The 27,245-nt window shown below is 37.6% G+C and overlaps 1 protein-coding gene across 1 annotated transcript in view; it reads right to left on the reverse strand.

The window, feature by feature from the left end:
• The window catches only part of REDIC1 (regulator of DNA class I crossover intermediates 1), a gene marked incomplete at its 3' end in the record, with an annotated part of 103,212 nt that extends 78,371 nt beyond the window's left edge, over positions 1–24,841 (reverse strand). Inside the window, 1 exon segment of the mRNA XM_079935886.1 lies at positions 24,387–24,841. Within this exon segment, the coding sequence (XP_079792012.1) occupies positions 24,387–24,409 (23 nt within the window). The 5' untranslated portion in view covers positions 24,410–24,841.
• Positions 24,842–27,245: the final 2,404 nt, after the last annotated feature.

A 27,245-nucleotide genomic window follows, 5' to 3' on the forward strand; every position in this document is an offset into this window, starting at 1 on the left:
AATTTAACCAAGGAGATGAAACATCTGTATACTAAAAACTATTAGACACTGATGACAGAAATTGCAGAAGACACAGCTAAATAGGAAGATATTCAGTGCTCATGGATTAAAATAATTAATATCATTTAAATGTCCATACTACTCAAAGTGATCTTCAGATTCAATGCAATCCCCATCAAAATTCCAGTGAAAGATTTTACAGAAATGGAACTAATAATCCTAAAATTTGTATGGAACCACAAAAGACCCCAAATAGCCAAGGCAATCTTGAGAAAGAACAAAGCTGGAGGCATTACACTGCTTGATTTCAAACAACATTACAAAGCTATGGTAATCAAACAGTATGGTACTGGCATAAAAACAGGCACATAGACCAATGGAACAGAAAAGACAGCCCAGAGATAAACGTACATACATATGGTCAATTAATTTATGACAATCAAGAATATACAATAAGGAAAGGATAGTCTCTTCAATATATGGTGTTGGGAAAACTGCACAGCCATGTGCAAAAGAATAAAATTAAACTACTATCTTACACCATACACAAAAATTAACTCAATATGAATTAAACACTGGAATGTGAGACCTGAAATCATAAGATTCCTAGAAGAAAACAGAGAAAAAAACTCCTTGATATTGGTGTTGGTAGTGATTTTTTGGATATGGCACCAAAAGGATAAGGAAAAAAAGCAAAAATCAGTAAGTAAGACTACATCAAACTAGAAAGCTTCTGCGCAGTAAAGGAAAGCATCAACAAAATGAAAAGGCAACCTATGGAATGTGAAGATATATTTGCAAAGCTTATATCTGATAAGGGGTCAATATCTAAAATATGTAAGGAGCTCATACTATTCAATAGCAAAAGACCAAATGACCCAACTTAAAAATTGGCAAAGGACCTAAATAGACATTTTTCCAAAGAAGACATACAAATGGCCAACAGGTACATGAAAGAGTGCTCAATATCACCAATTATCAAGAAAATGCAAATCAAAACCACAATGATTTATCACCACACAACACTTAGGATACTTTTATCAAAAATAAAAAAGATAAATGCTGGGGAGGATGTGGAGAAAAAGGAACTCCTGCAAACTGTTGGTAGGAATGTAAATTGATGCAGCCACTATGGAAAACAGTACGGAGTTTCCTCAAGAAATTAAAAATAGAACTACCACATGATCCAGCAATACCACTTCTGGGTATGTATCCAAAGATATGTATCCATATCTCAAAGCGATAGCTCTAGTCACATGTTCATAGCAGCATTATTAACTATAGCCAAGATACAAAAACAACCTAATTGTTCATCAATGAAAGAATGGATCAAGAAAATGTGGTATATATATATACACAATGGAAAGTCATTCAGCCTTTAAAAAGAATGAAATCATGTCATTTGCAATAATATGGATGAACTTGGGAGCATTAGCATAAGTAAAATAATCCAGAGAAAGACAAATACCACATGGTAACACTTATATGTGGAATCTAAACAAAAAAGTCAAACTCAGAAACAGAGAATAGAAGAGTGGTTGCTGAAGGGTGGCGGAAATAGGGAAAGCTCTGTAAAAATGGTACAGATTTTCAGTTACAAGATGACTACAGTCTGAGGATCTAATGTATACCATGGTATCTATAGTTGATAACATTGTACTGTATAACTGAAATTTGCTAAGAGAGGAGAACTTAAATGCTTTCACCAAAAAAAAAAAAAAGATTGGTTCAAGATGGCGGATTAGAAGGACATGTGCTCACTCCTTCTTGCGAGAACACCAGAAGAACAACTAACTGCTGAACAATCATCGACAGGAAGACACTGGAACTCACCAAAAAAGATACCCCACATCCAAAGACAAAGAAGAAGCTGCAATGAGATGGTAGGAGGGGCGCAATCACAATAAAATTGAATCCCATAACTGCTGCGTGGGCGACTCACAAACTGGAGAACACTTATACCACAGAAGTTCACCAACTGGAGTGAAGGTTCTGAGCCGCATGTCAGGCTTCCCAACCTGGGGGTCCAGCAACAGGAGGAGGAATTCCTAGAGAATCAGACTTTGAAGGCTAGCAGGATTTGATTGTATGACTTCGACAGGACTGGGGGAAATAGAGATTCCACTCTTGGAGGGCACACACAAAGTAGTGTGCACGTTGGGACCCAGGAAAAGGAACAGTGGCCCCATAGGAGACTGAACCAGACCTACCTGCTAGTGTAGGAGGGTCTTCTGCAGAGGCGGGGGGGTGACTGTGGCTCACCGTGGGGACAAGGACACTGGCAGCAGAAGTTCTGGGAAGTACTTCTTAGCATGAGCCCTCCCAGAGTCTGCAATTAACCCCACCAAAGAGCCGGTAGGCTCCATTGCTGGGTTGCCTCAGGCCAAACAACCAACAGGGAAGGAACCCAACCCCACCCATCAGCAGACAAGCAGACTGAAGTTTTACTGAGCTCTGCTCACCAGAGAAACACGCAGCTCTACCCACCACCAGTCCCTCCCATCAGGAAGCTTGCACAAGCCTCTTACATAGCCTCATCCACCAGAGGGCAGATAGCAGAAGCAAGAAGAATTACAATTCTGCAGGCTGTGGAAGGAAAACCACATTCACAGAGAGAAAAAATGAAAATGTGGAGGACTATGTACGAAATAAAGGAACAAGATAAAACCCCAGAAAAACAACTAAAAGAAGTGGAGATAGGCACCCTTCCAGAAAAAGAATTCAGAATAATGATCATGAAGATGATCCAGGACCTCAGAAAAAGAATGGAGGCAGGGCTTCCCTGGTGGTGCAGTGGTTGAGAGTCTGCCTGCTGATGCAGGGGACATGGGTTCGTGCCCCGGTCCAGGAAGATCCCACAAGCCGCAGAGCGGCTGGGCCCATGAGCCATGGCTGCTGAGCTTGCGCATCCGGAGGCTGTGCTCCACAACGGGAGAGCCCACAACAGTGAGAGCCCCACGTACCACACACACACACACAAAAAGTATGGAGGCAAAGATTGAGAAGATGCAAGAGATGTTTAACAAAGACCTAGAAGAATTAAAGAACAAACACATAGAAGAATTAAAGGATTAACAAACAGAAATGAATACAATAATTGAAATGAAAAATGCACTAGAAGGAATCAATAGCAGAATAACTGAGGCAGAAGAACAGATAAGTGATCTGGAAGACAGAATGGTGGAATTCACTGCTGAGGAACAGAATAAAAAAAAAAGAATGAAAAGAAATGAAGACAGCCTAGGAGACCTCTGGGACAACATTAAACATAACAACATTCACATTATAGAGGTCCCAGAAAGAAGAGAGAGAGAAAGGACCCGAGAAAATATTTGAAAAGATTATAGTCAAAAACTTTCCGAACATGGGAAAGGAAATAGCCAACCAAGTCCAGGAAGTGCAGAGAGTCCCAGGCAGAATAAACCCAGGAAAAACATGCTGAGACACATAGTAATCAAATTGACAAAAATTAAAGACAAAGAAAAATCATTGAAAGGAGCAAGGGAAAAAGGACAAATAACATACAAGGGAACTCCCACAAGGTTAACAGCTGATTTCTCAGCAGAAACTCTACAAGTCAGAAGGGAGTAGCATGATACATTTAAAGTGATGAAAGGGAAAAAACTACAACCAAGAATACCCTACCCTGCAAGGATCTCATTAAGATTCGATGGAGAAATCAAAAGCTTTACAGACAAGCAAAAGTTAAGAGAATTCAGCAACATCAAACCAGCTCTAAAACAAATGCAAAAGGAACTTCTATAAGCGGGAAACACAAGAGAAGAAAAGGACCTACAAAAACGAACCCCCCAAAATTAAGAAAATGGTCATAGGAACATACATATCAATAATTACCTTAAACATGAATGGATTAAATGCTCCAACCAAAAGACACAGGCTCACTGAATGGATACAAAAACAAGACCCATATATATGCTGTATACAAGAGATCCACTTCAGACCTAGGGACACATACAGACTGAAAGTGAGGGGATGGAAAAAGATATTCCATGCAAACGGAAATCAAAAGAAATCTGGAGTAGCAATACTCATATCAGATAAAATAGACTTTAAAATAAAGAATGTTACAAGAGACAAGGAAGGACACTACATAATGATCAAGGGATCAATCCAAGAAGAAGATAAAACAATTATAAACATATATGTACCCAACATAGGAGCACCTCAATACATAAGGCAAATGCTAAGAGCTATAAAAGAGGAAATCGACAGTAACACAATAATAGTAGGGGACTTTAACACCTTCCTTACACCAATGGACAGATCATCCAAAATGAAAATAAATAAGGAAACAGACGCTTTAAATGACACAATACACTAGATAGATTTAATTGATATTTATAGGACATTCCATCCAAAAACAGCTGATTACACTTTCTTCTCAAGTGCGCACGGAACATTCTCCAGAATAGATCACATCTTGGGTCACAAATCAAGCTTCAGTAAATTTAAGAAAATTGAAATCATATCAAGCATCTTTTCTGACCACAACGCTATGAGATTAGAAATCAATTACAGGGAAAAAACCATAAAAAACACAAACACATGGAGGCTAAGCAATACATTACTAAATAACCAAGAGATCACTGAAGAAATCAAAGAGGACATCAGAAAATACCTAGAGACAAATTACAACAGAAATATGACGATCCAAAACCTATGGGATGCAGCAAAAGCAGTCCTAAGAGGGAAGTTTATAGTAATAGAAGATTACCTCAAGAAACAAGAAAAATCTCAAGTAAACAATCGAACCTTACACCTAAAGGAACTAGAGAAACAACAAACAAAACCCAAAGTTAGTAGAAGGAAAGAAATAATAAATATCATATCAGCAATAAATGAAATAGAAAGAAAGTAAACAAAAGCAAACATCAATAAAACTAAAAGTTGGTTCTTTGAGAAGATAAATAAACTTGATAAACCTTTAGCCAGACTCATCAAGAAAAAGACTGAGAGGACTCAAATCAATAAAATTAGAAATGAAAAAGGAGAAGTTACAATGGACAACACAGAAATACAAAGCATCATAAGAGACTGCTACAAGCAACTCTATGCCAATAAAATGGACAACCTGGAAGAAATGGACAAGTTCTTAGAAAGGTATAACCTTCCAAGACTGAACGAGGAAGAAATAGAAAATGTGAACAGACCAATCACAAGTAATGAAATTGAAACTGTGATTACAAATCTTCCAACAAACAAAAGTCCAGGACCAGGTGGCTTCAAATGTGAATTCTATCAAACTTTTAGAGAATAGCTAGCACCTATGCTTCTCAAACTCTTCCAAAAATTGCAGAGGAAGGAACACTCCCAAACTCATTCTATGAGGCCACCATCACCCTGACACCAAAACCAGACAGAGATACTACAAAAAAAGAAAATTACAGACCAATATCACTGATGTATATAGATGCAAAAATCTGCAACAAAATACTAGCAAACAATACAACAGCTCATTAAAAGGATCATACACCATGATCAAGTAGGATTTACCACAGGGATGCAAGGACTCTTAAATATATGCAAATCAATTAATGTGATACACCATATTAACAAATTGAAGAATAAAACCAGTATGATCATCTCAATAGATGCAGAAAAAGCTTTTGACATAATTCAACACCCATTTATGATAAAAACTCTACAGAAAGTGGGCAGAGAGGGAACCTACCTCAACATAATAAAGGTCATATACCACAAACGAACAGCAAACATCGTTCTCAAAGGTGAAAAACTGGGGCTTCCCTTGTGGCGCAGTGGTTGAGAGTCTGCCTGCCGATGCAGGGGACACAGGTTCGTGCCCTGGTCTGGGAAGATCCCACATGCCACGGAGCAGCTAGGCCCATGAGCCACGGCTGCTGAGCCTGCGCATCAGGAGCCTGTGCTCCACAACGGGAGAGGCCACAACAGTGAGAGGCATGCGTACTGCAAAAACAAAAATAAAAAAGGTGAAGAACTGAAAGCATTTCCACTAAGATCTGGAACAAGACAAGGATGTCCAGTATTTTTGTGTGTGTGTGTGTGTGTGTGTGTGTGTGTGTGTGTGTGTGTGTGGTACGCGGGCCTCTCACTGTTGTGGCCTCTCCCGTTGGGGAGCACAGGCTCCAGACGCGCAGGCTCAGCGGCCATGGCTCATAGGCCCAGCTGCTCTGCGGCATGTGGGATCTTCCCGGACCAGGGCACGAACTCGTGCCCCCTGCATCGGCAGGCGGACTCTCAACCACTGCACCACCAGGGAAGCCCAAGGATGTCCACTATTATTCAACATAGTTTTGGAAGTCTTAGCCATGGCAATTAGAGAAGAAAAGAAATAAAAGGAATACAAATTGGAAAAGAAGTAAAACTGTCACTGTTTGTACATGACATGATTCTATACATAGAGAATCCCAAAGATGTCACCAGAAAACTTCTAGAGCTAATCAATGAATTTGGTAAATCTGCAGGGTACAAAATTAATGCAGAGAAAACATTTGAATTCCTATACACTAACAATGAAAGATCAGAAAGAGAAATTAAGGAAACAATCCCATTTACCATTGCAACAAAAAGAATAAAATACCTAGGAATAAACCTACCTAAGGAGGTAAAAGACCTGTATTCAGAAAACTATAAGACACTAATGAAAGAAACCAAAGATGACACAAACAGATGGAGAGATATACCATGTTCTTGGATTGGAAGAATCAATATTGTGAAAATGACTATACTACCCAAAGCAATCTACAAATTCAATGCAGTCCCTATCAAATTACCAGTGGCATTTTTTACAGAACTGGAACAAAAAATCTTAAAATTTGTATGGAGACACAAAAGACCCGAATAGCCAATGAAGTCTTGAGGTTAAAAAAAAAAGGAGCTGGAGGAATCAGACTCCCTGATCAGACTATACTACAAAGCTACAGTAATCAGGCCAATATTGTACTGGCACAAAAGAAGAAATATAGATCAATGGAACAGGATAGAAAGCCCAGAGATAAACCCACACACCTATGGTCAACTAATCTATGACAAAGGAGGCAAGGATATACAATGGTGAAAAGACAGCCTCTTAACTAAGTGGTGCTGGGATAACTGCACAGCTACATGTAAGAGAATGAAATTAGAACACTCCCTAACACCATACACAAAAATAAATTCAAAATGGGTTAAAGACCTAAATGAAAGATCCGCCAGTATAAAACTCTTAGAGGAAAACATAGGAAGAACACTCTTTGACAAAAATCACAGCAAGATCTTTTTTGATCCACCTCCTAGAGTAATGGAAATAAAAACAAAAATAAACAAATGGGACCTAATAAAACTTAAAAGCTTTTGCACAGCAAAGGAAACCATAAACATGATGATAAGACAACCCTCAGAATGGGAGAAAATATTTGCAAATGAAGCAACAGACAAAGAATTAATCTCCAAAATATATAAATAGCTCATGCAGCTCAATATTAAAAAAAGAAACAACCCAATCAAAAAATGGGAAGAAGACCTAAACAGATATTTTTCCAAAGACATACAGATGGCCAACTGGCACATGAAAAGCTGCTCAACATCACTAACTATTAAAGAAATGCAAATCAAAACTACAATGAGGAATCACATCACACCAGTTAGAATGGGCATCATCAGAAAATCTATGAACAACAAATGCTGGAGAGGGTGTGGAGAAAAGGGAACCCTCTTGCACTGTTGGTGGGAATATAAGTTGATACAGCCACTATGGAGAACAGTATGGAGTTTCCTTAGAAAACTAAAAATAGAACTACCATATGACCCAGCAATCCCACTACTGGGCATATACCCAATAAAAACCATAATTCAGAAAGACACATGCACCGAATGTTCACTGCAGCACTATTTACAATAGCCAGGTCATGGAAATAACCTAAATGCCCACTGACAGATGAATGGATAAAGATGTGGTACATATATACAATGGAATATTATTCAACCATAATAAGGAATCAAATTGGGTCATTTGTAGAGGCGTGGATGGATCTAGAGACTGTCATAAAGAGTGAATTAAGGCAAAAATATAAAAAACAAATATCATATATTAATGCATATATGTGGAACATAGAAAAATGGTACAGATGAACCAGTGTGCAGGGCAGAAATAGATACACCGATGTAGAGAACAAACGTATGGACACCAAGGGGGGAAGGTGGTGGTGGGGGTTGGTGGTAGGTGGACGAATTGGGAGATTGGGATTGACGATTGACATATACACACTAACATGTACAAAATAGATAACTAATAAGAACCTGCTGTATAAAAAATAAATATAATAAAATTCAAAAAAAAATTCTGTGAGGTGATGGATATGGTTATTAACTTGATGAGGGGATTACTTTCACAAAGTACACATATATGAAATCATCATGTTGTACACTTTAAATATCTTATATTTTTTATTTGTCAATTATTAACTCAATAAAGCTAGAGAAAAATAAAGATAGTAACAATGGGAGAACAATACCCCTATATAATGTGGGAAACTATGTGGAATTTTATGTCTAACAAAAAAGAAAAAGTCCACATAATTAAAACACCTTGCCATATATAAAATATGAATCCCCAGAAGTCATTAGCTACTTTGTCTACTGCAATATTAAATATATGCCTAACTACCAGATTTATATTTTGAAGTCTCCTGGATTTTATGCAAATATTCTCCAATATATTTTACTATAATGGTAAGCACAATAAAATGCAGCACTGATTATTACTTAGGGACAGGACTTCCATAGCCTGACCATCCCTTAGATTTCAACCTTGTTTTCCATTCTTCCACTTCATGTATTCCAACACCCAACCAAATTAAGATATATGCTTCTCTAAGTCAGAAAGGGAAAAACAAATGCCGTATGCTAACACATATATATGGAATCTAAAAAAAAAATGGTTCTGAAGAAACTAGGGACAAGACAGAATAAAGACACAGATGCATAGAATGGACTTGAGGACTCGGTGGGGAAGGGTAAGCTGGGACGAAGTGAGAGAGTAGCACTGACGTATATACACTACCAAATGTAAAATACATAGCTAGTGGGAAGCAGCTGCATAGCACAGGGAGATCAGCTTGGTGCTTTGTGACCACCTAGAGGGATGGGATAGAGAGGGTAGGAGGGAGAAGCAAGAGGGAGGGGATATGGGGATATATGTATACATATAGCTGATTCACTTTGTTATACAGCAGAAATTAACACACTGTAATTATACTCCAGTAAAGATGTTTAAAAAAATAAAATATATGCTACTCTTCTTCATATATAGATACTTCTTCCACCACATTTTTTTATTCAGAACTTTCAGTACCTTCAAGACCCCGTTCAAAAGCCAGTTTCTTCACGAAATTTATATGTACTTTATAAAAAATAACTTTAAGAGTTTTTCTAATATTGCCTTGAAATTTTAACTACCAGAGAATTGGGAGTGGGGAAATGGGAATGAGGCTCAGCCTTTTAACAATTATTATTTCATTCTAGAAAATGGATTTTTAAAGTCACATACCGCAACCATCTCTTTCAATAAAAGTCTGAATGAACACTATTAGTTGCCATTATAGCTACATACTAAAAAGAAAATCAGTAGGTCATAACCTCTTCATAAAACACTACAAGTTATCAATTATATGAATAAAGAATATAGATATTTGTTACATTATTTTTTGTTAAGCAAAAAGAATAAAGTAAAACAGAGAGGTGTAAAAAAGGTTAATTGAGGGAAGGTAGGGAAAAAAGGGGAAAATAGTAAGGGAGAGAGTGAGGGAGGTGCAGAGAGAGACAGATACAGAAAGAAATAAAACCATGCTGGGAGGGATCTTCAAGATGGCAGAGGAGTGAGACATGGAGATCAGCTTCCTCCTCACAAATACATCAGAAATACATCTACATGTGGAATAACTCCTACAGAACACCTACTGAATGCAGGCAGAAAACCTCAGACTTCCCAAAAGGCAAGAGACTCCCCACATACCTGGGCAGGGCAAAAGAAAAAAGAAAAAACAGAAACAAAAGAATAGGTACGGGACCTACCCCTCTGGGAGGGAGCTTTGAAGGAGGAAAAGTTTCCACACACTAGAAAGCCCCTTCACTGGTGGAGACGGGGGGGGGGAGTGGGCGGGGGGAAGCTTCGGAGCCAGAGAGGAGAGCGCAGCAACAGGAGTGCAGAGGGCAAAGTGCAGAGATTCCCGCACAGAGGATCGGTGCCAACCAGCACTCACCAACCTGAGAGGCTTGTCTGCTCACCTGCCAAGGCGGGTGGGGCTGGGAGATGAGGCTCGGGCTTCAGAGGTCAGATCCCAGGGAAAGGACTGGGGTTGGCTGCGTGAACACAGCCTGAAGGGGGCTAGTGTGCCACAGCTAGCCAGGAGGGAGCCCGGGAAAAAATCTGGACCTGCCTAAGAGGCAAAAGACCATTGTTTCAGGGTGCGCAAGGAGGGGGAATTCAGAGCACCGCCTAAACAAGCTCCCGAGACAGGCGTGAGGCACGGTTATCAGCGCAGACACCAGGGATAGGCATGAAACACTAACGGTACTGCTGTAGCCACCAAGAAGCCTGTGTGCAAGCACAGGTCACTATCCAGACCTCCCCTCCCGGGAACCTGTGTGGCCCGCCACTGCCAGGCTCCTGTTATCCAGGGACAACATCCTCGGGAGAACACATGGTGTGCCTCAGGCTATTGCAACATTACGCCGGCCTCTGCCTGCTGCAGGCTCACCACGCATTCTGTACCCCAGCCTGAGTGAGCCAGAGCCCCCTAATCAGCTGCTACTTTAACCCCATCCTGTCTGGGCAGGGAACAGATGCCCTCAGGCAACCTACACACAGAAGCAGAGCCAATACCAAACCTGAACCCCAAGAGCTGTGAGAACAAAGAAGAGAAAGGGAAATTTCTCCCAGCAGCCTCAGTAGCAGTGGATTAAATCTCCACAGTCAACTTGATGTACCCTGCATCTGAGGAATACCTGAATACATAACGAATCATCCCAAAATTGAGGCGGTGAACTTTGGGAGCAACTGTAGACTTGGGGTTTGCTTTCTGCATCTAATTTGTTTCTGGTTTTATATTTATCTTAATTTAGTATTTAGAGTTTATCATTGGTAGATTCGTTTATTGATTTGGTTGTTCTCTTCCCTTTTTTCTTATATATATAAATGTATATATATTTTTTCCTTTTCCTCTTTTTGTGAGTATGTATGCGTATGCTTCTTTGTGTGATTTTGTCTGTATAGCTTTGCTTTTACCATTTGTCCTAGGGCTCTGTCTATCAGTTTTGGTTTTTTTTTTAGTATAGTTTTTAGCGCTTGGTATCATTGGTGGATTGTTTTTTGGTTCGGTTGCTCTCTTCTTTTTTCTTTCTTTTTTTAATTACTTTTCTATTTCTTTTAATCTTCAATAACATATATTTTTAAATTATGTTATTTTATTTACTTTTCTCTTTCTTTTTTTTTTCTCCTTTTTCTTCTGAGCTGTGTGGCTGACAGGGTCTTGGTGCTCCGGCCGGGTGTCAGGCCTGAGCCTCTGAGGTGGGAGACCCAAGTTCAGGACATTGGTCCACCAGAGACCTCCCAGCCCCACATAATATCAAATGGCAAAAGCTATCCCAGAGATCTCCATCTCAATGCTAAGACCCAGCTCCACTCAATGACCAGCAAGCTACAGTGCTGGACACCCTATGTCAAACAACTAGGAAGACAGGAACACAACCCCACCCAGTAGCAGAGAGGCTGCCTAAAATCATAGTAAGTTCACAAACACCCCATAACACACCACCGGATGTGGTCCTGCCCACTGGAGAGACAAGATCCAGCCTCATCTCCCAGAACACAGGCACCAGTCCCCTCCACCAGGAAGCCTACACAACACAATGAGAAAACCTTACCCACTGGAGGCAGACACCAAAAATAATGGGAACTATGAACCTTCAGCCTGCGAAAAGGAGACCCCAAGCACAGTAAGTTAAGCAAAATGAGAAAACAGAGAAATACACAGCAGATGAAAAAGCAAGGTAATAACCCACCAGAACAAACAAATGAAGAGGAAATAGGCAGTCTACCTGAAAAAGAATTCAGAGTAATGTAGTAAAGATGATCCAAAATCCTGGAAATAGAATGGAGAAAATACAAGACACGTTTAACAAGGACCGAGAAGAACTAAAGAGCACACAAACAATGATGAACAACACAATAAATGAAATCAAAAATTCTCTAGAAGGAATCAATAGCGGAATAACTGAGGCAGAGGAATGTATAAGTTATCTAGAATATAAAATAGTAGATATAACTACTGCAGAGCAGAAAAAAGAATGAAAAGAATTGAGGACAGTCTCAGAGACCTCTGGGACAACATTAAACACACCAACATTCAAATTATAGGGGTCCCAGAAGAAGAAGAGAAAAAAAAAAGAGACTGAGAAAATATTTGAAGAGATTATAATTGAAAACTTCCCTAACATGGGAAAGGAAATTGTCAATCAAGTCAGGAAGTACAGTGAGTCCCAAAAGGATAAATCCAAGGAGAAACATGCCAAGACATATTTTAAACAAACTATCAAAAATTAAAACAAAGAAAAAATATTAAAAGCAGTAGGGGGAAAGCAACAAATAATATACAAGGGAATCCCCATAAGGCTAACAGCTGATCTTTCAGCAGAAACTCTGCAAGCCAGAAGGGTGTGGAAGGACATATTTAAGTGATGAAAGAGGAAAACCTACAACCAACATTATTCTACCCAGCAAGGATCTCATTCAGATTGAAAGGAGAAATTAAAAGCTTTACAGACAAGCAAAAACTAAGAGAATTCAGCACCACCAAACCAGCTTTACAACAAATGCTAAAGGAGCTTCTCTAGGCAGGAAACACAAGAGAAGGAAAAGACCTACAAGAACAAACCCAAAACAATTAAAAAATGGTAATAGGAACATACATATCAGTAACTACCTTAAATGTAAATGTATTAAATGATCCAACCAAAAGACATAGACTGGTAGAATGAATACAAAAACAAACCCCGTATGTATGCTGTGTACAACAGACCCACTTCAGACCTAGGGACACATACAGACTGCAAGTGAGAGGATGGAAAGATATATTCCATGCAAATGGAAATCAAAAGAAAGCTGGAGTAGCAATTCTCATATCAGACAAAATAGACTTTAAAATAAAGACTATTACAAGAGGTGGGATGGGGAGGGTGGGAGGGAGACATAAGAGGGAGGAGATATGGGGATATATGTATATAGAGAGCTGATTCACTATGTTATAAAGCAGAAACTAACACACCATTGTAAAGCAATTATATTCCAATATAGATTTAAAAAAAAATTAAAAAAAGAAAAAAAAAAGACTATTACAAGAGACAAAGAAGGACACTATATAATGATCAAGGGATCAATCCAAGGAGAAGATATAACAATTTTAAATATTTATGCACCCAATATAGGAGCACCTCAATACATAAGGCAAATGCTAACAGCCATAAAACGGGAAATCAACAGTAACACAATAATAGTAGGGGACTTTGACACCCCACTTTCACCTATGGACAGATCATCCAAAATGAAAATAAATAAGTAAACAAAAGCTTTAAATGAGAGATTAAACAAGATGGACTTAATTGATATTTACAGGACATTCCATCCAAAAACAACAGAATACACTTTCTTCTCAAGGGCTCATGGAACTTTCTCCACAATAGATCATATCCTGGGTGACAAATCTAACCTTGGTAAATTTAATAAAATTGAAATCGTATCAAGTATCTTTTCCGACCACAACACTATGAGAGCAGATATCAATTACAGGAAAAAAACAGTAAAATATACATACACATGGAGGCTAAACAATACACTACTAAATAAACAAGAGTTCACCAAAGAAATCAAAGAGGAAATCAAAAAATACCTAGAAACAAATGACAATGAAAACACGATGGCCCAAAACCTATGGGATGCAGCAAAAGCAGTTCTAAGAGAAAGGTTTATAGCAATACAATCCTACCTCAAGAAACAAGGAACATCTCAAATAAACAACCTAACCTTACACCTAAAGCAATTAGAGAAAGAAGAACAAAAAAACCCCAAAGTTAGCAGAAGGAAACAAATCATAAAAATCAGATTAGAAATAAATGAAAAAGAAATGATGGAAACAATAGCAAAGATCAATAAATAAAACTAAAAGCTGGTTCTTGGAGAAGGTAAACAAAATTGATAAACCATTAGCCAGACTCATCAAGAAAAAAAGGGATAAGTTTCAAATCAACAGAATTGGAAATCAAAAAGGAGAAGTAACAACTGACACTGCAGAAATACAAAGGATCATGAGAGATTACTATAAGCAACTATATGCCAATAAAATGGACAACCTGGAAAAAATGGAGAAATTCTTAGAAAAGCACAACCTGAACCAGGAAAAATACAAAATATAAACAGACCAACCACAAGTAACATAATTGAAACCGTGATTAAAGATCTTCCAACGAACAAAAGCCCAGGACCAGATGGATTCACAGGCAAATTCTATCAAACATTTACAAAAGAGCTAACACTGATCCATCTCAAAACTCTTCCAAAATACAGCAGAGGGAGGAACACTCCCAAACTCATTCTATGAGGCCACGTCACCCTGATACCAAAACCAGAAAAAGATGTCACATAAAAAGAAAACTACAGTATCACTGATCAACATAGATGCAAAAATCCTCAACAAAATACTAGCAAACAGAATCCAACAGCACATTAAAAGGATCATAGACCATGATCAAGTGGGGTTTATCCCAGGAATGAAAGGATTCTTCAATATATGCAATCAATCAATGCGATACACAATATTAACAAATTGAAGCAGAAAAACCGTATGATCATCTCAATAGATGCAGATAAAGCTTTCAACAAAATTCAACACCCATTTATGAAAAAAACCCTCCAGAACGTAGGCATAAGGGAACTTACCTCAACATAATAAAGGCCATATATGACAAACCCACAGCCAACATCATTCTCAATGGTGAAAAACTGAAACCATTTCCACTAAGATCAGGAACAAGACAAGGTTGCACACTCTCACCACTATTATTCAACATAGTTTTGGAAGTGTTAGCCACAGCAGTCAGAGAAGAAAAAGAAATAAAAGGAATCCAAATCAGAAAAGAAGTAAAACTGTCACTGTTTTCAGATGACATGATACTCTACATAGAGAATCCTAATGATGCTACCAGAAAACTACTAGGACTAATCAGTGAATTTGGTAAAGTAGCAGGATACAAAATTAATCCACAGAAATCTCTCACATTCCTATACACTCATGATGAAAAATCTGAAAGAGAAATTAAGGAAACACTCCCATTTACCATTGCAACAAAAAGAATAAAATACCTAGGAATAAACCCACCTAAGGAGACAAAAAACCTGTATGCAGAAAACTATGACACTAATGAAAATAATTAAAGATGATACAAAAGATGGAGAGATATACCATGTTCTTGGATTGGAAGAATCAACATTGTGAAAATGACTATACTACCCAAAGCAATCTACAGATTCAATGCAATCCATCTCTAACTATCAATGGCATTTTTCACAGAACTAGAACAAAAAATTTCACAATTTGTATGGAAACACAAAAGATCCCCAATAGCGAAAGCAATCTTGAGAAAGAAAAACAGAGCTGGAAAAATCATACTCCCTGACTTCAGACAATACTACAAAGCTACAGTAATCAAGACAGTATGGTACTGGCACAAAAACAGAAATACAGATCAATGGAATAGGATAGAAAGTCCAGAAATGAACACACGCACATATGGTCACCTTATCTTTGATAAAGAAGGCAAGAATATACAATGGAGAAAAGACAGCCTCTTCAATAAGTGGTGCTGGGAAAACTGGACAGCTACATGTAAAAGAATGAAATTAGAACACTCCCTAACACAATACACAGAAATAAACTCAAAATGGATTAAAGACCTAAATGTAAGGCCAGACACTATAAAACTCTTAGAGGAAAACATAGGCAGAACACTCTATGACATAAATCAATCACAGCAAGATCCTTTTCGACCCACCTCCTAGAGAAATGGAAATAAAAACAAAAATAAACAAATGGAACCTAATGAAACTTAAAAGCTTTTGCACAGCAAAGGAAACCATAAGATGAAAAGACAACCCACAGAATGGGAGAAAATATTTGCAAATGAAGCAACTGACAAAGGATTAATCTCCTAAATTTACAATCAGCTCATGCAGCTCAATATTTAAAAAAGAAACAACCCAATCTAAAAATGGGCAGAAGACCTAAACAGACATTTCTCCAAAGAAGATATACAGATTGCCAACAAACACATGAAAGGATGTTGAACATCACTAATCATTAGAGAAATACAAATCAAAACTGCAATGGGGTATCACCTCACACCAGTCAGAATGGCCATCAACAAAAAATCCACAAACAACAAATGCTGGAGAGGGTGTGGAGAAAATGGAACCCTCTTGCACTGTTGGTGGGAATGTAAATTGATACAACCACTATGGAGAACAGTATGGAGGTTCCTTAAAATACTAAAAATAGAACTACCATACGACCCAGCAATCCCACTACTGGGCATACACTCTAAGAGAACCATAATTCAAAAAGTGTCACATACCTCAATATTCATTGTAGCTCTATTTTCAATAGCTAGGACATGGAAGCAACCTAAGCGTCCATCAACAGATGAATGGATAAAGAAGATGTGGCACATATATACAATGGAATATTACTCAGCCATAAAAGGAAACGAAATTGAGTTATTTGTAATGAGGCGGATGGACCTAGAGACTGTCATACAGAGTGAAGTCAGAAAGAGAAAAACAAATACCACATGCTGACACATATGTATAGAATGTAAGAAAAAAAATGTTCTGGAGAACCTAGGCGCAGGACAGGAATAAAGATGCAGACACAGAGAATGGACTTGAGTACATGGCGGGGGAAAGGGTAAGATGTGACGAAGTGAGAGAGTGGCATGGACATATATGCACTACCATGTAAAACAGATAGCTAGTGGGAAGCAGCTGCATAGCACAGGGAGGGGTGGGATAGGGAGGGTGGGAGGGAGAGGCAAGAGGGAGGAGATATGGGGATATATGTATAGCTGATTCACTTTGTTATACAGCGGAAACTAACATACCATTGTAAAGCAATTATACCCCAATAAAGATGTTAAAAAAAAAAAAGTGAACCATGCTGACTACAGAAATGTATCAAGGCATTCTGCCCCTTGCTATTCTTTCTAATAGGAAAAGCTTTAAAGGAAATGTTAAAGAAATACTTTCTTTAAAAAAAAAAAAGACAAAAGTAATAAGGTTGTCAACGTAATATCAAAAAGAATACTGAAGTACATTTTACATGGAATATGCAGGATATATTGAAACTACATTAGGGATTAAAAACTATGGGTGTCTTATGCCTTAATTGTCAGTTAGTCTTAAATTGTTCTTTTTTGTTTCTTTCATTTTGTTTTGCTTTTTAGTTTGCTGCTTATTTTTTTCAGTGGCATGATATCATGTAAGAGAAACTGTTCTAGATTGTTAAAATTTTATAATACCTTACGTATAATTAAAAGTGGAAAATGTAAATAAAATTAATAGAGCAATAACTAAAAATGAAAAATAATATTTTATGGTTCGTGTTACACCGAAATTAATATTAACCTAAAACATCATAATCTAGCACTGTTAGCTAGCAGACTTATTAAGATTCAGGGCAGTAACTAGCCTAGAAAAAGTACTTACATTGGCTTTCCACAAAACTAAAGCAGGTCTACCTGATGCGTTAAGAATAGTAATGATATATTTTAGAATATTATAGCTTTAAATAAATTCTTCTCTTGTAATACAAGAAAAAAGTTTTTAGATGTATGAATTACAAAAGGTAAAGTATTGTGAAAAAAATTTGGCAAATCAATAGGCAGAAATCCATCTAATACTCAGAATACAGAGGTTAATTAAAAGTAAGTTCTTAAGAGACTGAATTCTTATAGTATTTTCACACAGAAAACAATGTTTCACAATTACAGGCTGTAATAATAAACATGAGCCGCCATCTCTTGAGTCACACAGTGGAAGAGATTTTAGAATGTGAATGATACCCCAACATAGGTGTATATTTCACAATTAAGTTTTAAAAACATTATTTCAATAATTATAATTCACTAAAACCTTCAAAAGTTGAAGTTTTTTCCCTCCATTTAGGCCCTACTTTGAATAAAAATTTCCAACTGTTTGAACAAAATGTCATCAAAATTTAGAGGACTTGCTTATAAAAATGTTCAATAACAATGTAGGACAAACAGACTGATTTATAAAGTAATTCTTAAAGGACTCAAACGTTCATGAAATTCAATTAAGGAAAGGCAGCAAAGAGAAAAAGCTTTTAATGACATGCCAAAGTATTCTTTTTGTATTCAACATTAGTATTGTCTCAAAAACACTGTAATTCAGTTACATTAACTGTGCATATATAAAATTGTTTGAAACTGTGACAAGTACGGCTTCTGTTTGGTAAAATATAAAGCCTCTTTGGATGCAACTATGAAATATATGTAAACCACAACCAATTCCAGGTATATCTTGGCTACATAGGTACATAATTTAGTAAGAACCCTGTTTTACCCATGATGCTATGATCCATCAAATTTGTATTCATATTATTATTGCAGAAGTAATTTTACCTTTAATGTTCTTCAGTTCCATGTGTCAAATTACTGTCTGCAGCTATAATCGCCTTAAAATAACTACTATATCTGAAAGTAAATCCTGATGCTTTTCAGTAGGTTTGTGGCTTCAGATTGTCATGTGGTCAACGACATAACCATGAGAGATGATAAATGTTGGCACACATCTTGTACACAAGTTACAGATTCACATCAACTTGACTGAAAAACAAAATATCAGAACTTAATTTATCATTAAGTATTTATTCTTCTTTATTTGAGCTCCAGGCTGCAAAAAAGATTACAAAAGCATTATCAAAAAATATAAAAAAAGAAAATAATTGTTGGCAAAACCACTACAGCAGCAACAGTCCTACTACTCTTTGTATGTTCTATCACAGGACTGAAAGGCCCCAATTCCTTATAGATACTTCACTGACACCTAATATAAAATTTCCCAACCCCAGCCATGGTGGCTGGACAAATCTCTCCGACCTTAGCATGCAATGGTACAACTAGCTGGTACAACAAGCGGCCAGCAAGGATAGCAGCATTAAATACTTCCCACCCAATGCAAGTTAGTTGCCCCAAGCTGCTCATGTCCCAGCACACTTAATTTTATCAGCAAGTGCTGATAAAATAAACAGCAAGGTCCTACTGTATAGCACAGGGAACTATATTCAATATCCTATAATAAACCACAATGAAAAAGAGTATGTGCGTGTGTGTATATATGTGTGTAACTGAATCATCACTTTGCTGTATACCAGAAACTAACACAACATTGTAAATTAACTATACTTCAATTAAAAATAAAAACAAAACAAAAAACCTCCAAGAACAAAGCTGAACTGGGCATGCCACTAGGACCACAGGCATAAACCATGACTGTCCCAAGCAAATGAAATGATGTTCACTGTACACTTAAGTATTATCCCCATTTAACAGATGAAGAAAGAGATGTATAGAGACAGAGGTTAATTTATTGTGAAGACAATTTATTGTAAAGCTTAAGCTTCAGGGCACTTCACCTGAATATGCATGCCCTTTCCAAGCCCTGTACATAATTTTGTAGTCACAATTTTGTATTCTTTTTCCATAAAGAGGGCTCCTTACAACCTGGATCTGCCCCTGTACAGAGGTCTAATAATTAACCCAAATTCACATAGCCCACAGTACCTAAAAAGGAGTTAGCAGTGGTATTGATTTGATTTGGAGAATATACAGTCATATCAGAAAATGAAAAAATAGTATTAGTTGTTTTTTTCCCCCCCAAGCAGAATCCTAACTAGTATTGCTATCCTGGAGTCTTTCCCTGCTATATTCCAACCTACACACCACTAACATCACAAAGAGTCATAAAATACCACTTTCATTGCGTTACTTCTGAATTTGAATGAGTCTTCAATAACAGATCAAATTTCAACTTCTCAGTCTGTCTTTCAACCTGTCAAGCAAATACCACACACACTGTAAAATATTTAAATATATAATCTTATCTCCAATTAGTTATGTAATGTTTATTTTCTTCTTTGTCTTTCTCCATCTGAACTTTCTTTCATCCTTGTTTCTGATTTGCCAAGCCCTATCTAAAACTACCCCATGTTCTACTATTATTCACAGTATCTATTTTTTAAACCACATATTTTGGCCTCTGACCTTAAACATTTTCAAGCTTAATAGCATGTCATATTCCCCCTCCCCCCGATAAACTATAAATCTATCAGAAAGAGACTAAATTTCGGTTATTTTGTACCCCAACCTGGCACAGCACCTGGTGCATAGCATTCAACAAATGTTTTGAACAGGTGAACATTTTAGGCCTACATTTACAAAGGCAAACCTCTACCTCACCTAAATTTAAACAAGATTTTAATCTGTGTTTTTCTTATGACACTGGTCACATTCTTCAATCTAAGTTATAAAAAGGCGATCTCATTCTGAATAGCATATTCTGGCCCAAAGACTGGTTACATCTTTATATTCTACTTCCTCTCCTCTATCCTACCACCCTCATTTCTGAAGTGGCTATGAATTTGGTGAAACAAGTCACCAATCAATAAATAAGGAAAATAAAAGAGAAACTTTTCCAAATTTAAAAAAATCAGTTGCTTATACCTGACCTCTCTCAAATTTATACCTTAACCTGACTAGGAAAATACAGGGTCTCAGCGGTGACTTGTAAAAAGTATAAAACAAAAATTAGAGTTCTAGGTCAATGATTCCCAAATAAAAATAATTTTTTTAATTGGTAAGACTGACAAATTACTGATATTTTAATTTTGTCAAGAGAGGACTTAAAGGGGGAGAGGTACTTTAAAATCAAAAAAAGTAAGAGAAAAAAAAAGTAAGAGGAATATAATTTTAGAACAGTCCTTAAATTGAAAAACCTGACATTATCACTGATTAGCAAGTTTCAGGGACAGTAGATTGGGAACTGCTATCAGAGATGTATAAATTAGTTTCAGCTTAGATCAAATATCTTTACCCTAAAAGAGACTTTGTTTGAAATGAAATGTTATGACATCTTGCAAAGATGTCCACAAATCATAACACTAAAGGCAAACCAAGTTAAGTAATTTAAAAAGGAAAATAAGGGAAGCTTAGCCCTTTCCCTCACAAAAGAAGACATTTTATGTATAACTGGTAGAGTCCCTGAACTGAAGAGCAGCAAAAAGTCAAATACCAAGAAAAACTGTAAAGACCTTTGCAACTATAAAGATGCTCCTATTAGATGATTCTGTAATTACACTTAACATATATCAGATTCCTATAATATACAAGAATACTCTCCCTCAGTTTAATGTATACAATCAAGTTGTTATGACCAAAACATAAACTTGCTATAGCCTGCTTCATTCATTCCCTTGACAAAAATGTATAGTCCCTTAAGTGTTTTCCTGTCCTTATGCAGACCCCCCCCCCACACACACACACTGCAAAATAATCCTTTCAAGTTCTTTAATACCTCCCCTCTCAATCCATCTCTTCTAAGAACTCTTGCTAAAGATTAGGTCTCCAACTTGATCAATTATTTATCTCACATCCTTTTCAACTTTTAAGAACCTGTATTTCATTGCTTCTCTGTGGTGTTTGTTCTGCTATCCTTCAAGGCTTAACATAATTTCCTGTTTCTCAATTCTCTAAATATCCGCAGCCCTTTATTTATCCACAGGCCACTTTTACAATACACATGTTTCTATATAGCACTGTGTAGTGGTCAAGCACATTGTTCTCTAATCCTAACTCTTGTCACTGATTAGCTAGGTGACCTTGGGTGAGTCACTTAACATTAATGGTTTCCCCATCAGTAAAATGGGGATAACATCTGTACATACCTCATAGGGTTCTTGTTAAGAGTAAATGAGCTAATATACAAAAAGCACTTAGAACAGTGCTTGTTATATATTAAGTGCTATGTATCTAGTATTATAGTCATTTACCTAATTCTAATCTCACCATTCTACCATATATTCTTTTTGTGGGCCAAAATTATATCTTTTCACTTCTGAGCCCTTACAGCTTAACACCCCCATACAGCCTAACAATGTCCTAAACATGTAGGCATGTAAAAATATACTTGTTGAATACTTAATGTTGAATGTTATAAGGGAGCAGTTGTTCTGAGGGGACTCTGTAAATGTTCTCCAGTTATTTCACTTGTCTATATTTTAAGTTCCTAACAGTTCCCAAAATTTTCAACCACAAAACCATCCTAACATCAGAGGGGAAGAAACAAGTACTCCAGGATGGTCTGGGATAAGAATTAAAATTTCTATTCTATAGTACCTCCAATCAGCTGCTAGTGATTACTAAGCATTGTCTGGGATTCTGAGGCCCTTTAGGGTCTCATGATCAGATGCCATGATCAACTAATCTTGTCAACTGTTATAGTAGAAAGTGGAGGTACTCATCTTTTCATTACAAATCTGCGGTTTGACCCTAAGGAGCCCCTTCACCTCCCTGCACCCCCACCATGCACAAGAAAATTTATTTTAAATTACATATTGTACCTTAAAATTTCACAGGAGTTTTGTATTTTGCTCTATAATGTATCCATGTTAGTTTAAATTTTAAAATATATATTTTCTCTGATCTCCGAGGAGATCTGATGCTCCAAGGAGATGTGTCATGTTTCTTCTGTGGTTTCTTAAGCCCCCTGGTACCTAATACCTCCAGGTACAGCACTACCTCACTTTGAGAAACACAGTCTTTGACTACACGTTTCCTGTAGTTTACTGCTTTTACATTCTCCCAATAGCAACTAAAATATTACTCCCTGAATAACCAGAAGTTTGAGATATATAACAGAATAAGAATAGCACTTTTACATTTTCATGCTTAAAATGTAACACACTTGGGCTTCCCTGGTGGCGCAGTGGTTGAGAGTCCGCCTGCTGATGCAGGGGACACGGGTTCGCGCCCCGGTCCGGAAGGATCCCACATGCCACGGAGCGGCTGGGCCCGTGAGCCATGGCCACTGAGTCTGCGCGTCCAGAGCCTGTGCTCCACAACGGGAGAGGCCACAACAGTGAGAGGCCCGCGTACCGCAAAAAAAAAAAAAAAAAAAAAAAAGTAACATATTAAATGCTTAAGCATTTGTAAAATGACTTCATATCTCATTTAATATTCACATTTTAGAAAATATTATAATCAAATTGTATGAAATTATAATCATATATCAACTAAATCTTGTGAAGCCTGTAAATGAATTTTCACTTTTCTCCAAAGTGGAAGTTTGATGGTAGAACACTAGCCAGGAATAATCAAGATAAATTTCTAAAATAAAATGCTAACATATTCTTCAACAGGATAAATGTGCCTGCTAAAATTATTGGGCACAGTTACAATATTTGGTGAATACAAAAACTGTCTTTCCTCTTACAAATTCGTTAGAATTTAAATGTGTTATATTCTAACCATATACCACTCTCCTGGGTCTACTTGTGAAAAAAATTGTATTTAATGGCTTAGAGTTTCAATCAAAACAATTTTTTTCATCAAGGAATTTGATCAAATGAAATTATAGACCCACATGATTTCCATCCTAGTGGACTTCAAGGTCAATAGCAATGAATAGGTTATATAAAACTAAATTGTCAACCCATTATGTTTTATGTGATTACTCCTAAATACAAAGTACATTGTAAATTCTCTGTAAGTTATTAAAGTAAAAACTATTTATTTTATCTCACTTTAAAACAAACAATATTGGATTTTTATGGTTGATAGTGCCCCCCCATCAATATATTTAAGGGCCGCAAGGAATGTCTTCTTCCATAATACTTTGCAAATTCATGCAAAGATTATATATTGACCTAAAAGAAACCGCTCCCAAGAAAGAGGGGCAGGGCGGGAAGAAGGCAGAAAAGGGCTTAGGTGCTCAGAGGCCTCATTAGAGGAGGACGCGGGACACTAGGTGAGCAGAGAACCGCATGGAAAGTAGCACCACCCGTGAAGCCTTTGGAAACACAGCGGGGAAAAGCTGGATTGCTTCTGGTTTAGGAATAGAGACTTGGTGCTAGGATCTCCCATCTCAGATAACGATTGAAAGCCGCACTCCTGACAAGTTCTTTCCAGCTAAGTCTCTGCACTCCCCACCAGGGCTAACGGAAGAGGCGCCATTATGGGAATGGGACTCAAATGCTACAGTCTCAGGCTCCAGTAGCACAACTCACCGGGACCCCCCGACCCAATTCATCTCCTCAGAACTTCGGAGCAAGAAGACACCGGGGTCGCGACAGGCTGTTGCTCTGACTTCTTCGTTTTGGGATGAGTGACACGTTCTTAGGCCTCAGACAGCCCCTTCTCGGCTCCAGGGAGTATGGCGCAGCCTCCCAACAGCCTCTGTGGCCTCGGGTAGGCTGCTTCCGGGCCTCCCGACAGCCTCTGCGGTTTCTGCGGAGAACATATCCTGACAGAGCCGCAAGCGAAGCTCTGGGAAAGCAGTCAGCCCGCCTCAAGGAGGAAGAACACAGATTTAACAGCTCAGGCAAGGGAAACCTAAGTAAATGAAATATTGGATTGTGGCCACAGGGTTAGTGTTTCAAACCACCTGCACCATAATTTTATTTAGTTCTGTATTGGTTTCAGACTTTTCTTCCAGGTCAAAGACCAGACTTGGTGGAGAAAAAGAGAGGACAAAAGTTATAGATCCATAATCCTAAAGATAATATTTCCTTTCCCACTTACCACTCTTTCTCCAAATCCTTTAAAATCTTTCACTTGTAGTTTTAATATTCAGTAAACAGTTGTCAGAAACATTGCACCATAGTAATTGATTATTCTGTATATTTTGTTATTTTTTGAGAGAACTTCATCAAAACTTAATTTAGCTGTAAAGGCCCAAAGACTTTAAACTCCTTACTGAAAAAAAACCTCAAAACAAAAATTGGGTTTAGCTGTTCATATCTGTGTTATGTTTGTATGTCCTTACAAAAATTTATATTACAAAGTGTTCTATGATATTTTGGTTAGAAACTAGGAATCTCTTATCCCAAACAAATGCACAAAATACTTTTTTTTTTCCCAATTGTCATGATTGTTTTCCACATTTTAACCTGGGGAATATCTCATAATTTCAAATATAATACGTTTTCTGTTGTCCTTAGGAAATAGTACCTAAAATAGGATTATCTCCCAGGATATACATCTTGTGTAATCATATAAATACTGATTTTTATAACAAAAATTCAGTGAACTAAAAAATTAGACTAGTTGGGCTTCCCTGGTGGCGCAGTGGTTGAGAGTCCGCCTGCTGATGCAGGGGACATGGGTTCGTGCCCCGGTCCGGGAAGATCCCACATGCCGCAGAGCGCCTGGGCCCGTGAGCCATGGCCGCAGAGCCTGCACGTCCAGAGCCTGTGCTCCACAACTGGAGAGGCCACAACAGTGAGAGGCCCGCGTACCGAAAAAAAAAAAAAAAAATTAGACTAGTTATTAGGTAGTTATTTGTAACAGCTGAAATGTTGACTTAAGATATCATCAATGTTATGCTTCACATGAATAAGGCTAGCATGACTGATAGATAATAAGAGTCAAAGACTGAGCTGTTTTAGGGCCAGAGGGCAATTAGGTAACCTCTTGGGTCAGGAAACTGTTCAAGAAAGAAATACAGCACTGATAAAATATTTAGCATTTGTTGAAAAGGAAATCCATCCAAAATTCTTAAACCTTAATTTATCTTTATTACTAAAAATTATTTACTTTCTGATGATTTACTATCTAAACACATAAGCATATATTATCTACATGATATATATTTTTATTTACATACCTGTATATGTAGATCTCTTTATTATAAAAAATTACATTTTACAGTTTATAAATCATATAGTTTTCCTGATATGTGTAAATATGTGTATATGTTCTCTAACATATATAAAATGTATTTAATCCTGCTCTTCCATGGACATTGGTAGTATCCACTTTGACACGGACATTGAGAGTATCTCACTTGAGAACAGAGTAATTTAATAATTGTTGCCTAATTTTATTATTATTATTATTTTTATTATTTTTTTTTTTTTTTTTTTGCGGTACGCGGGCCTCTCACTGTTGCGGCCTCTCCCGTTGCGGAGCACAGGCTCCGGATGCGCAGGCTCAGCGGCCATGGCTCACGGGCCCAGGCGCTCTGCGGCATGTGGGATCTTCCCGGACCGGGGCACGAACCTGTGTCCCCTGCATCAGCAGGCGGACTCTCAACCACTGCGCACCAGGGAAGCCCTATTTTTAATTTTTATTTACTTTCAATATCTTTGTCTAAGATTATTTCTTCCCTCTTAAGAAAATGTTAATACTTCCCCATATAAAAACATGTAAACTTGACAAGCTTGAGTGGAAATTAGACTGAACTATGTTTACTATAGTAAGCAGTGATTTTTTTTTCCACCTCCCTTTTCTCTAGTTTGGAACTCAAATTAAATTAACATTATCGCTGCTTTAATTGCATCATGCCAGTATAAAAAAATGAAAGAAGTACTTTGACATTCGTAGTTTCTTATTTAAATGGCATATATTTCCAACTGGAATTACCTATCTGGTTTTCTATCATCTCTGCCTTTCCTGAAGGCTTGAGCCTAGTCTCAGATGCTCAAATCAATCCTGGCCTTTGGGGGCAGGGTGGGATAAAGGGTGGGAGTGGAATTTAAGTGGTGATAGTTAGGCCTGTACTTTAGTGGCTTAACAAGTTAAATCTTATATTGACCTTTTCCCTAGTTCTAGTAACTGGACTTCAACCTTCCTTGTACCACATTTCTGGCAAACAAATTTCTCTTCTTGATCATTTTCTTTATACCCAGTTCCTCAGTCTAACAAGGCTTTCACTCCAGGCTTTAAAAGCTTTTTCCTGTACCCCAGCTTCATTACCAGTTGGTAAACTGACCTGCCTACATATTTAGGCCTGCATATTTAGGTCTCTAATTTTCTTTGCTTCTAGATTTCCCACTGCCCTGCTCCTCCCCTGATCTTGTTGTCCTATGCCAGTGATGCAGGCCACTTCCCTTGACTGCCAGCTGCTTTCTGACCCATGCATCCCT

Source organism: Stenella coeruleoalba, assembly GCF_951394435.1.
Source record: "Stenella coeruleoalba genome assembly, chromosome: 11".
Lineage (NCBI taxonomy): Eukaryota > Metazoa > Chordata > Mammalia > Artiodactyla > Delphinidae > Stenella > Stenella coeruleoalba.